Source organism: Canis lupus, chromosome 35 (assembly GCF_011100685.1).
Source record: "Canis lupus familiaris isolate Mischka breed German Shepherd chromosome 35, alternate assembly UU_Cfam_GSD_1.0, whole genome shotgun sequence".
Lineage (NCBI taxonomy): Eukaryota > Metazoa > Chordata > Mammalia > Carnivora > Canidae > Canis > Canis lupus.
In genome coordinates, this window is record NC_049256.1 from 18,055,081 (window position 1) to 18,069,644 (window position 14,564).

The following is a 14,564-nucleotide window of genomic DNA, read 5'->3' on the forward strand; positions in this document are numbered from 1 at the left end:
AAGGAGAACGTCTGATTCCTCAGAGTTGGCCAGATGCCAGTGCTTACATTTCTATAACATCTTTTATTTCCTCTTTCTTAAAAGAGCTCATAGTATGTGCTCCATATGTACCTTCCTTGCTGGAGTTGAAACTCTTCATGCCAAGGACAATTCCTTTATCGCCCCCAATAAACATAAAGGATGACATTCAGCATTTGGGTGGGTTTCCATTTCTAAAAGCTAAGTTAGAGTTTCCTTCATACCCCCAGAGGCACATAAGCCAAATTTATTATAGATTCCTTACCCTCCCCAGCATGTCTTATATTCTAACCATATAATGGTGGAGGTTGGGGGGTGAGGGGGGGAGTGGTTATCCTGTCTTGATTCCATCTCAAAGCTATAACCAGCATTATTGGTCAGGGAGTGGTTGAACTTCTCCTTCCTTTTGGCACTAGGTGTCCCTTTGGTACACAATAAAATACTCACTGGTAACAAAATCAGCCTTCAATTATTCAGGAGTTGGTCATTCAGATCCCTTCCTTCTCATATTCTTTTTCCCCCACCTAGCCTCTAACTTACGGGTTACTCACTGGTGAACATGCCATTGAAGACTGGCCAGAGCAAGAACAACTCTAGTCAGTGGAGTTTGGAAGGGGCAAGAAACTCCAATGGAGCACACAGAGTTGGTGGGTGGCTAAAACACTATCTGAAAGTGGAGAATTTTCCCAATCCTATTAACTATTCTTGGTAAGATACAGAAAAGATTATCATCCAGTCAATCATCATTCTATGATGTCACCAGTTTGGTCTATTTTCTAGGTAGTGATACTCTATAGTCCCAGCTTCTCCACTTACCCAATGTGCAAAATAACACACTATTTCACTCTCTGAGCCTCATTTCATCATCAATAAAACAGAAACAGTAAGCTGACAGATTTGCTCTGAGGACCAGAGCATTAATTCCAAGAATGAGATAATGTATGTAAGTGCTTTGTGAATGTAGAGGAGCATTCTAATTTTATGTCATTACACACATAGTTTTTTTCATGGTTTAAGTTTTAATTAGAATGCTGATTTTTCTTCCAATAGGAGAGGTGTTCCACATGGGTTACTGTGATGGATGAAGTCCTGGACATTTGTGCACTTAGTATGCATGCCAAATTCTGCATCACTGCTTACCTTGGGAGGTTTCCTTAATGATGGAAACAAAAATTCAGCAGCAGAAGTAGAAAGGGTTGTCAACACAGCAGCCACATCAGAGGGAAGCAATGAAAGAGAAAAAACATAAGGGAAACTCAGCATCTTGATAACATGATCTGAAAGATACTCTACAAAGATGAGAAGCCAAATTCACTTCACTGCCTGAAGTGATAACCTATTATATTTTGTGTGAGTGTGAAAAAGTATTACATTTGTTCAATGGGGTGCCTGGGTGGTACAGTTGGTTAGGCATCTGACTCTTGGTTTCAGCTCAGGTCATGATCTCAGGGTCACGGGATCAAGACATGAGATTGGCTCCACACTCAGCGGAGAGTCTGCTGGAGATTCTCTCTCTCTCCCTCTCCCCCGCCACCCCCCACCAAATGATTAAATAAATCTTTAAAATAAATAAATAAAAGCCATGGTTCTCAACAATTTTCACATATTTCAACACTGAAGAGAAATTTAAGAAATTTATGCCTTCCCCCCCAATCACCAGCCACACATGCACTTTTTTAAACTTTCACTTTTGCATGTTGATATCTCAAAAATGACTGAAATTGCCACCTGGAGGAAAACTCTAAAAAGCAAACAGTTTTCAGAGTAACAAGCCAGTAGGCTGACCGGCTGGCTCTGCATATGTTTTCCATGTATATAAAATTAAAGAGCTGAACTATGATTTTTATATAATGCGATCCTATGGTGGTTCGGCACCTTCTTGATGTGGTTGTTTTTAACCAACCTCCAGTATCATCCATTCATAAATCGTGAAATTACTGTTAAATAGAAATGAGGGAATTTTTCCTGTGGCTTTATTCCTTCTTCATGAGGAATAAAATCTGGAGAAAAACAAAATGGATTTTCCAGGGCAGAGGGCATGAAAATCAAAAGGTAGAGGCAAAAATAGCACAGTGACCTTTCTCCAGCTTTGCGCCCAACACTTGGCAAGGAGCTCTGAGGGCCCTAGATAAAACCCAGAGCTCAGTAGCAAGAGAAGAATGTCCATTGATTTTTTGATTCCAAAAGCAGGTAGACAACTTGAATGTTTTAAATGTAGGGGAAGAAAACCATGACATTCCTATAATGATCATGCTGAAATACCATCTTCTTGAAATTGTATGACTGAGCTAAAAGGATCCCTTAGGTCATTACCTCAGACAGGCACAATGAGAATGTGATTTTTTTTAATCTTCAGGTTTTATTTATTTATTTAAAAGATTTTATTTATTTATTTGACATAGACAGAGAAAGAAGTGAGAGCACAAGCAGGGGGAGAGGCAGGCAGAGGGAGAGGGAGAAGGCTCAGCAGGGAGCCTGACATGGGACTCCATCCCAGGACCCTGAGACCATAACCTGAGCCAAAGGCAGATGCTTCACTGAGCCACCCAGGTGCCCTGATCTTCAGGTTTTAGAGGGAAACCCTCTCTAGAAAAACTGGTATCTCTGGCTGCCATCAAATAAGTCTCAACATTCTGTCTACCCTTTCAAACAGGATAAACATTTATGAATGTTAGAATAAAAATGCATGACTGCTTTTAATTCTAACAAAGCAACAGAGCTTTGTGCATAAACTTTGGAGATTTCTGCCAAGAAACTTTCCTTAAGTGGAACACTGCTCTGGAGGGCATCAGTTCCGAGCAGGTACAACAATAATAAAAACACTGTGCACAGTACTTTTGACTAAACTTTCTCTTATTTTAGTTGCTTTACTTTTTAAAAGCCATTTAAATCACTGCTTTATTTAACAAAGGACAGAGAAGCGACTTGGGAGATCATAAGGCAATCAGACGAGACAGCATGGACCAAGTTAATAAAATAAACATTTCACATTAAGGCTACAATGAGCCAAGCAACCTAATGGGGGTAGAACGTGCTAACAGGAATCACAGGGATCTCTCCAGAGTTTTCGTGTGCTCCCTTTATGCCGCAACTGTATAAATGATCAGCAGCACCAGCAAAGAACAAATGCTGGTTTGTAACCAGTAGTATATTTATCTCCTGAGTTGTCTAACAATAAAGCTATTCTATCTTCAGTGATGTTCCAGTGTGGCTTTCTTTCTTTGTCTTAGGCAACCAATCTTATTTCAGCGTTATAAATATTATTAAAAATATACACCTTTCACTTAGAGAGACAGCACATAATATGGGAATGGCAACATGCTTCTGCTACCTTTTTCTGTTTCTCAGGACTGCTGAAGAATAAATAGAGGGGTTGATTGAGCCTGGATGGCTCAATCAGTTAAGCATCTGACTCTTTTTTCAGCTCAGGTCATGATCTCAGGGTTGTGAGATTGAGCCCCATGTCAGGCTCCACGCTGGGCGAGGAGCCTGTGTAGGATTCTCTCTCTCCCCTTCCCTCTGCCCCTCCTCCCCTCTTCTCCCGCTCTTTAAAAAAAAAAAAAAAAGAATAAATGGAAACTAGGAAGCATGGGTAAAAGGGAAGTCACTAAATGGACCTGATGCTATCCAAATTTACTCATCATTTAGTTTAGAACAAAGATCCTTACTAAAGAAGGAAAAGTAAGTCACTCCATGTGCTACAACTGTACTTCATAATTGGTAAATCTTTCTTAAAATTTAAATTGAGTCCAGCAATGAAGTCATCCTAATTCAGAACCATGATTTACTATCCCAGCCCCCAGAGGCTACATGACATTCTCTGGTAGTCGTGAAGAAAAATGTTTTCAATATGAGTAATACTTATACTATAACTAACTATAGTATGTTATCCCTTGAAAAAAATTAGTATGAAATGACACTGTAAAGATAAAAGCTTTCATACATGTATATGAAAAAGGATGAATAATATCAATCATGTATCACAAATATACTCAATATTAATATTTTTAAATTAAGGCCTCATTGATTTTATCAGTAAAGTCATCTCAACAAAGAGTTTCATCTAACTCTCAGTAAGGTCCAGCCTATGGCAGATCCCGGCATGGCTCAGAAAGAGGAAACATCCTTGGCCAAGCAAACATTCAATTAACTATAAAGAACATCCCCCTGCAAACAGACCCCACTGACCCACAGAGAGACTTGGCTGCTGACTTATCAGAGAGTGGAGCATTCTGTGGACACTCAGAGAAAGGAAGGTATGTGTACCAACCACTACTCTCCACTTCCCATCTCATTTAGCTTCAAAATAAGTCCCTGTTTTAAAAACCCTGTAATCCGGGATCCCTGGGTGGCACAGTGGTTTGGCGCCTGCCTTTGGCCCAGGGCACGATCCTGGAGACCCGGGATCGAATCCCACGTCGGGCTCCCGGTGCATGGAGCCTGCTTCTCCCTCTGCCTATGTCTCTGCCTCTCTCTCTCTCTCTCGCTCTCTCTCTCTGTGACTATCATAAATAAAAAAAATAAAAAATCCTGTAATCCTCTATAAGTTATGATGGGGTGTGTGTGTGTGTGTGTGTGTGTGTGTATGTCTTCCAAAGAAATAAAGCAAACACAATTTGGCATTTTAGAAGCCAACAAGGTTGTGTTTCTAGATCCTAGGATTTGGAGAGAAAATAAGGACGTACACGTTGGGCTGGCGCTCAAGTGCCCTCAATAAATGTTAGCCATGATGTTTATGGTCCTGTGCATGCTAGGTCACCCGAGGATCACATCCAAAACTTAAACACTAAAACAAAATAGAATGAGGGGGTTGGACTAGAACGTCTCCAATCTCTTCCTACTCAGGAACTGTTTCACAGTAATATATGATGTTAGAAACGCTGGTAGGAATTATTTGAGCCATTTTGTAATTTTGTACAGTCCATGAAGAAGGAAGTTATTTTTAAATCAAATGTACAATTTTCAGTAAGTGTATCATTTCAAAATTTTCCCTAACATTTATTACATGTGAAAAGAAATTTTGACTTCTGCCCATTTTCCAAAAGAAAGAAAGAAAGAAAGAAGAAAGGAGAAAGAAAGAAAGAAAGAAAGAAAGAAAGAAAGAAAGAAAGAAAGAAAGAAAGAAAGAAAGAAAGAAAGAAAAAGAAAGAAAGAAAGAAAGAAAGAAAGAAAGAAAGAAAGAAAGAAAGAAAGAAAGAAAGAAAGAAAAAAGAAAGAGTAGTAGTTGTACATGGATGGTAGCTCTATTCTACAAAACACTAAAGCTGCCTTTCTCTCTCAGGATAAGCAAGTCTGTGGATCCCTTTAAGGTCACCGATATCAGGTATATTCAACACACAACCCCTGTCATTTCCATGCCTTTATGCCATTTCTGTCTCCCCGGTCTGCCAGACCAAATTTTCCTACTCTCCAAGACATAGATCAAAGCTCAGGTCAACTACTTCAATTTCTCGAGTGTTGTTTTGAGAACACCTTGCCTTTACCATCACTGGTAGGACCCCCCACACACACACACAGCCAGGATCTCTATGGTTGACAAAACAACTTAGCACTTACAAGCACACACAAAGTCCTGTAGCCTTCAGTAATTCTATCTTTGAATCTCATGTATCCTTAAAATTTAAACTCCCTGAAAGGAGAGGTCATGCCATACATGCTACTTCTGTGACCTCCACCCACAATCCCACAGTCATGCAGAACTGAAAGCATTACAAGAACTCAGAACTAATTTTTTACATTAGTGAGTTAAACATAATCCAGATGTGAAGATTTTCTTCAATTACCACCACAATCCCAAAATTTGGGCGCAAGACTGCTTGCATTTAATAGTAATGAGGACTTTAGAGATTGTTAGCAAATGGAGACTTTTCAATGACTTATTTAAAAATAGCTATTTCTCTAGACCAGCATTTCATATTGAGAAGTTCTAATGGATGTTAACAAGGGTTAAACCCTCAAAGGTTTCAGAGGTCAACTAAGTTCAGAACGGTATTTTGGTAAGACTACAAGAGATACACACACAGGGAAATAGGACTGTAAAAATAAGGTGGACCTATACTGGGCCAGGTCTTGAAATGAGGAATTGGTACTTAATTTAGTAGCTACTCCAGACATGGGAAGTTTAACAAACAAGTGAAATAAAGCAGTATAAACAGCATATCACCACAATAACCCTAGAGAGCTGTAGATATTTCCCCATACCTCACATTGGAAGATTTATGGGACAAGGAGTCTTCTGTCCATTTCTTGCACCTTATCAATTATCGTTAGCTACTCAGAAGTTAGATGGCCAAAGACCTCAATGTGCATGAATCCTAACACGAGTCAATGCTACAAGAGACATGATGGATCAGTGTCTTTTTTTTTCTTTTTCAGTGTCTTCTTCTGAAACAGGAATTTCTCTTCCATGTGTTAACTACTTTATTGATTTAATGTTGGAGATTGCCACAACTTATATCTGAAAGATGTACAGATATATGACATCGGACTCCTGGAGATTAGTCCAAGGACATGTATTTCATGAAGTCCCTGATCACCATTTCCACTTTCACATAGGGAAGAAAGCACTGAGCTGCCTAAATTGTCCAAGTACTCTGTTAACCAACAAATATTTATTGAGTACCAATTCCTATGCTGCAAAATATAGGTGCTTTGAGGGATATCCAGGGGAATGAGGGATGCTCTCTAATCCCAAGAGGCTAATACTTTGTGAGAGAGACAGATACACATGCGTATAAGTGACTCTGAGTGGACTGTAATTAAGTGTCACAGCACAGATAGAAACAAAGCTCTATTCTGTCAACAAATATTTAACATCCACTGTGTGCTACTTTGTTGTAGTATAAAAATAAATTAGATATGTTGTCTTTCAAACAGTAAACAGAATTTATATACACATATTACAATATGATGTGATATGCACAGGAACAGCCCCAAAAGGTGAGATCAGTTGAAAAAGAGGGGAAGGGTCTCAGAAGAGAAAACCCCTAAGGAGAATTTAGAAGGCAAAAAGAGTCACCAGTCTGACATGGCAAAGCAATGGCATCCCAATAGGGGCAACTGTCTGTGCAAAAAAAGTATCAGAGCATACATCCCAAGTGAAGACCAGAGGATTATAAGATTATTCTGTTGTCAAGTTTAGCAATTTGGCCACAGAAACAGAGATGCTGGGTCATAGGATGATACAGGATTGGGGTTTTGTCAAATAGGTGGGTAGAAAGGCTCCTCTTCAACCAGGATTTATTGACTACAGCTTGAAGTTTTTATGCCTGCGTACGAACAAGTTAATATATCCAAAAATTTAAAACATATAACAAGGACATCTACAAATTATAAAAGCAGAAAGGGCTACGTATGCACTTTGAAGAGCCTATTACAAGAAGGCTTATTACAAACTATTACAAGAAGAATGTAAATGTCAAAAACATTAAATTCCATGACAAAGGCTGGTTTGAAAACTTTAAAAACAAGTTAGGAGATTATAAAGCTCACAGCAAGCTACAGAAAAATTTTTAGAACACACAAAGAAGTCGATTCATTCAAGGGAAGCATTATCTATCAGAGCAGTATTCTAGTTTGCTATGAAAGAGCAAGTCTTCTAGAATCTATTGGGTTTAAGATACATAATTAATGTCATTTTTCAGTTGTGTTTCTCTTAATCCCCTACCCCTATAAGACTTTGATCTTGCCACCTATGGACTTTGCTAACTGTGGTGCTTTTCAAGAACACAAATCCTAGCGGTGGGTGAAAGGCTGATATGGTTCAGCGGGATGACCCAATAGGGCCCAGGTTGAGTAGAGAAGGATGTGAAAAGTCAGGAGGCAGACAATAGACTAGGAGAAAATGGAAGGATGAGAAACTCGTGGCCTGGATAAAATTAAAGGGCACCGATGCTGGTGTGGTGGAAAGTGAAGATGTGACAGTCAATGCGCGAGATATAGTATTTCAGAGGTAGAATGTTTCAGGGTGTTCTAAACTCTGACTTGGTCATAGTTTCACACACCTGTGAAATGGAATGGCCCTTACAAGGGTGTCTGGCGGGATTAACTGATACACCATGCGACTCGATCTTGGGGGTCGTGCGTTCAAGCCCCATCTTGGGTGAAGAGTTTACTTAAAAAAAAAAAAAACAAACAAACAAGCTACCCTTTACTGAATTCTAACTATGTACCAGATATGTTTCTATTATTTCCACTTAATTTAACTCATTTAACATACCTGATAACCCTGTAAGGCTCTCTTTATCATTTTTCAGATAAAAAATACCAAGGTACAAGTACAACAATGGCATGACTTGCTCAAAGTCACACAACTGGCAGCAGTGCCATTAGATTCAAATCTGGGCAGTTTCTAGCTGTATACCCCATGTCTACTCCCCAACACACACATTCCAAACAGCTAGAGTATTGCGTCTCTTGAGTCTGGAAGAATTCAGTGAAAGCTCTGTAAGCTTAGGGCACTGGCTGGCAATCCATGTAGGTGCTGGTAATGTGAAATGTCCATCTCAAAGAGATGATCCATGTGGTTAATGGCATCAATTACTGCTCCGACTGTGCCAAGGCCTTTCATAAAAATATAGGAGAATCTCAAAGGAGAAATGGCTTTAGTGTACAAGAAAGGAGTGGCAGTAGAAGGCTGCAAACTACCACTTCCCTCAGGACGGCAGAAAATTGAGCACTTCTGGATTAGGCTATCAATAAAGCCACAAAAAGTGCATGTAGATGCACTGGGAGCAAATCTTAGGCAGGGAACAGCCAAAACAAAATTGGAGAGCACACGATATGTTCAGGAAGTAGCAGGTGGACAGAGGTATTTGAAAGCAATAAAAGAAATAATACATAACAACTCAAGTGCATGGAGCACTGGACACCATGCTGACTTTGACTTTTTCCAGAAGCAACTGCCATAGACGGTTTGTGCAATGAGAATAACACAGTCAGATGTGTTTTAAGAAGGGGGAGGGAGGGAGGCCGGCCACATGATCTACAGGGTCAGCAGAGAGATACGAACTAATGATTCTCAAAGGGGCACCAATCACCACAAAGTTGGCACCACTGCAAAGACAAGAGAATGGAGAGGACAAAAGACATTTATTTTGAAGGAGGAATCTGTTAGACCTGCTGACTGGGGCAGCCCTGGTGGCCCAGCGGTTTGGTGCTGCCTGCAGCCCAGGGTGTGATCCTGGAGACCAGGGATCGAGTCCCACGTCGGGCTCCCTGCATGGAGCCTGCTTCTCCCTCTGCCTGTGTCTCTGCCTCTCTCTCTTTCTCTTTCTCTCTCTCTCTCTGTGTCTGTCATGAATAAATAAATAAAATCTTAAAAGAGAAAAAAAAAAAAAAAGACCTGCTGACTGGCATGGCCCACCCGCCCAGCCTCCCGACCATGACCAGCCTCCCCACCATGACGGCAAGGATGGAGACACTGCTGGGGACTGTAGAGTGAGTGCACATGGTCCTTCCATCTCAGATCTTAAGGCAGATCTGATGAGAAGCATGGAGGCTAAGACAGCTTTAATTATCTTAGTGTTTAGTATGTTGTGAGTTTAAAATTTTAATTCCAAATGCATTTGTAATAAAATCCCAATAATCCAAATATTCCTTTACAAAGAACTGCTTTATTTATTTATTTTTTTTAATTTAAATTCAATTTGCCAACATATAGTACAACACCCAGTGCTCATACAATCAAGTGCCCTCCTTAGTGCCCATCACCAAGTGAACTGCATCATTTAAAAAATTATCAGTCCACTTAACCTGCTTTTATTTGCAATAAAACTCAAAAAGAAAAACAATTAATATTGTATTGGAATGGAAAAACTTATGGTTTGAATTTTTCTTTTTGGTATATTTGCACTATATCCTTCTGGCATGACTACATGGAATTTCTTTGTTTTGTTTTTGTTTTTGTTTTTAAGATTCTATTTTTGGGGGACACCTGGGTGGCTCAGCAGTTGAGAGCCTACCTTTGGCCCAGGGCATGATCCCAGGATCCAAGATCAAGTCCCACATCGGGCTCCTTGCAGGGAGCCTACTTCTCCCTCAGCCTGTCTCTGCCTCTCTCTCTCTCTCTCTCTCTCTCTCTCGAATAAATAAAATCTTAAAAAAAAAAAAAAAAGATTTTATTTTTAAGTAATCCCTACAACCAATACAGGGCTAGAACTTACAACCCAGAGATCAAGAGTCACACACTCCACCGACTGAGCCAGCCAAGAGACCCTGGAATTTCTGGAAGTAAAATAGGATAGTAGTGAAGGGTCAGAATTTGGAGCCAAACAACTATAGCTCTGCCACCATCTGACCATCTTAGGTTGGGCAAATTTATTCAACTCCTCTGAGCCTCAGTTTCTGTGTCTATAAAATGGGGATAGAAGAGCACTCCTGCAGGACCAAGAAGGGATGACATGTGGTAGCAAAGCGAACATTACACACCATTAGCCCTTCAGGATGACACTTGCAAAATGTCAACATAGCTCAAACTCCATTTCATCTAGGAAAATGTTACAGAGAGGTGAAGAATGAGAACACTTTTTTTGGTGATAGAGAAAATTCATGATGTTAAAAACATACTCTTCCAACAAGGAGAGAATGTTGATAACTATTAGAGCATAACTAACAGATACACAGATGGTCATTATGGTCTTTTAAAAAAAGTTCAAGATATTCAAAATATTTTCAATGCTCAGAAATGAGGTTTAGAGAAAAAAAACTTAAACATTAAATTGAATACAACATGTACTGAGTCTTATACTTCCTTGCTGGGGAGAGAATGACTGACTGGGAGGATCGGCAGCACTAAGGACCACCTGGCAGCAACAGAGTTGCCAGCTCCAGGTGGGAGGGGACCCCAGGCTCTGCAAGGTGCTCTGTCGTTCTGTTTACTCCAGTGATGGTGTACCCCAAAGGATGCATCCTACCAAAGCCACAGTGATTTGTGTCTGTGAGGGTGCTTCCAAAACAGGATTTTATCCCTTCTGGAAAAAAAAGTTGTTTTTTGTTTTTTTTAAAAAACATGTATCATAAAGGAAGGAAAAGAATAGAAAAAAAATCCCTTGGAAATAATTAGATAAACATGTATAAAGTTGAACACTTTTATAAGAACTAAACTATATTACTTTTTCTAGAAAAGAGTCAAGAGCAGGTGTATTAGTGCAAACACTGGAGCACACTCCATCAAGCTGATCACACCTGACGTCTGTTCTCATACCACTGCCCTGAACTACAGGGTGAGTAAAACCCCCATGACAGCTTGCAAAGTGGCCGCAGGAATAATGAGGTAGATTTCTAAGAAAGTCTTTATTAATAAATGACCTCGTATTTAAAAACTTGTCACTTATGTTCTCAGTCTAATAAGTAATGGTTATTCACCAAACCACTTGCTACTGGACCTGGAATGGAAGTACTGTTAAAGCTGGCAGGGGTCAGCAGCAGAAACAGAACCCAGGGAGCAAATGGATTCGGTTCCTTTTCCTAAAATGGCAACTTAAATTTTCAAGTGAGTACCAAGGAACAGAATTGCATTACCAATGTAAGATGTGCCCTAGAGGCCAGGATGAATATTTACGGTTTACTACCGAAGTCCACTGAAATAACAGCAAGACTAGGCGATGTAAAAAAATGAAACAAAAAAAAACAAAACCCAAAAAACTGCCATTCTGTTAGTTGTTGTCAAAAATAGCTTCTGCAATAAAGATGTATCAACTTTATAACAGAAGCAATAAACTTCTGAGATAAAGTAATAGCAAAGCCTTTACAATTACCATGGGAGGTTTCCTAATCCACTCAGGTCTTATAAATTAATGGTATTATTTTAAAATTCTGATGATTCCAAAAAGCATTTTAGGCCTTAAGAGTGCGCAAACATAACACAATAAAATTCTAACTTTTTAAATCATTGTTTTCCTTCTGCACAGTTGTCTACAATTGTCTGCCACCCAGCAAGACGTAACATAGATGACCTAGGCCATACCATTTGCACTCACTTAGGGAAGACCTGCAGTGAAGACTCTCTACTTGGAACTGACTTAAGCCCCTTTGGTATGCATCAAATGGCTTACAAATAATTTGTATTCAGTGAAGTCTGGTTAAAGGACCCAATCAACCAATGGGTTACCACCAACCTCTCCTAATACCAGGTTCACCTCTCTATAACACTGGTAACTATAACTATGCTTCTAAAAAAAAAAAAAAAAAAAAACTCTGTTGGCTAAAAATACTTTTTTAATAAACAGAATTAAAGTCATTCGAGTGGAGTCTAACTTCTCTAAAAACCCCAACCCCAGAGGAGGGGTGAGGGTGAGAGATTAAACCAATCGCCAATGGCCAGGGATTAATCAATCCTGCCTTCTTCAATCATAATGAACCTTCATAAAATCCTAACAGATGGGGTTCAGAGAGCATCCAGGTGATGGAGGTACTGGGAGGGAGGCATACCCAGAGCAGACACGAGGACTGTGTGCCCCTTCCCACATACACCTTGCGCTATGTCATCTCTTGCATCTGGCTGTTTGAGATAGATCTGAATAAATAATAATAATAATAATAAACTGATAACCTAGCAATAGACTGTTTTCCTGAGTTCTCTGAGCCACTGTAGCCAATCACCAAACCTGAGGAGGGGGTTGTGGGAACTTAGGTCAGTCAGAAACGCAGGGGACAACCCAGGACTTACACTGGCACCTGAAGTGGGGATGGAGGAGGAGTCTCCTGGGACTGAGTCCTTGACCCCTGACATCTGACACTGACTCCAGGTAGATAGGTGTCAGAACTGAATTGAATTGTAGGACATCCCGCTGGTGCCCACAGAGAACTAGGCAACTGGTTGGCATGGGGACAAGCCCTGCTCATTTGGTGGCCAGAAGTATGGAGAACAGAGTGACAAAACACAGTTTTTCCCTTTCTAGTCATTACTACTTGAACAAATCTGGAAATATCTCCAGCTCTGTGCTCCTGAGGGCAGGTGTCAGTCCATGAACAATGCCAGTCCTGGAGGAGTTAAGAAGCTTTTCCAAGTTCCTGGCCATTCTCATCCTCCTTTAGAGGTAAAATGCCATGATGCCATCCCTCATCCAACACTTACAAAAGTATCTGTCCCTGATGGATTAGAAATTAAAAAGGAAAAAGAAATGGTCCTTTGAAAGTTTTTTTTTAATTGCTGCCCAGAAGCCAAGTAGAAGTTTCAGAGAAAAGTTTAATTTCTATATAATCAATTGGTAAAAAAAAAAAAAAAAAAAAAAAAAGGATTACATGGGGCAGCAGGTGGCTCAGTGACAGTGTCTGTCTTTGGCTCAGGTAGTAATCCCGGGGTCCTGGGATCCAGTCCCACATCAGGCTCCCCACAGGGAACCTGCTTCTCCCTCTGCCTATGTCTCTGCCTCTCTCTGTCTCTCTCATGAATAAATAAATAGAAAAATCTTTTAAGAAAAAATAAAAGGATTACAATCAAATGCAAACTTTGAAATGAATACACAAGTATATCCACAGTGGTTATCAACCCAATATAATGATGCTCTCATATGGTCTATACACATCCCCAAAATTAAAACAGGTGCACAAAGCAATGGAAAGTTGTTCAAGTTATACAACACTATTTCATGTGATCGCTATCATCACTAACAGCTCCCCTGTCTTTTGCCTAATATGGTCAAAGAAAGGCCCACCTGACTTGTTCTTCCTAACCAAATGCGGCCAACTACAGCTGTGAACCAAGGCCTCTGGGAAACCCATGTGCAGGGGCGTCTCTGTGGAGCCTTCTTGGGGCCACTTGAAGCAACTCCTGCCCCTCATCGCCATAGCTGCAATTCCCAGCCGGGTAAAAGCTGGCAAGAATGCACAACAGCTTAGCCAAAACAAAACCAAGCAGAGAAAAAAACATGGCTCTTGGGCAATTTTCTTGCTGCATCTTCAAAAGTATCATGCAGTGAGTCTTTCAAAAAAAAAAAGGCAGCACAAAGCACCAATTTTTGACTTAAAATCAAGAAGTAAGCACCTCTGTGAGGTCACCCTGAGGCTAATTCTCAGTCTATCTGCTACTAATAGATTTGACCCCAATTAATACTCTGCTTGGAAGAAACATACATTTAACTATCTGGTTATCTCTTATTTCCAAGACTAGGTCTCCATGGATGTGAGCTTGCACCTTGAGAGCATACACTTATGATAGAGTGCTTATGATCATTTCAATTGCCACCATTAGGGAGTCAGAACCAAACATCATGCCTAATGCAACAGTGTCATAAAAGGAGGGATATTAGCTGAAGAGTCCTAGTGGGACAGACAATGACATCTTATGAATCCAGTCCAGGGTGGTCATGAACAGCAGGAATTCAGAAGCAGGGGTCCCATTCTTTTCCCCACCACTTTCTACTGATGTGACCTTGGATGCAGGGGCTAAATGAATTAATATACATGATGCCCTTAAAGATAATACGGTTACACAAGAGATTCCCAAACCTCCCACCTTCAGCCACTTGTTGTACCTATAATCTCCATCTTTCCCATCTGCCACAGAAATAGCTGCCATTGCTGACAACAGATGCTGGTGGACTTGG

General features: G+C 40.3%; 1 protein-coding gene across 8 annotated transcripts in view; it reads right to left on the reverse strand.

The window, feature by feature from the left end:
• Nucleotides 1–14,564, reverse strand: part of KIF13A (kinesin family member 13A) — a 211,477-nt gene that overhangs the window by 125,783 nt on the left and 71,130 nt on the right. For all 8 annotated transcript variants that reach the window (XM_038584242.1, XM_038584240.1, XM_038584241.1 and 5 more), the window contains exon 3: nucleotides 1,159–1,171. In XM_038584242.1, coding sequence (XP_038440170.1) covers nucleotides 1,159–1,171 — 13 coding nt within the window. The remainder of the gene's footprint in view (nucleotides 1–1,158; nucleotides 1,172–14,564) is intronic.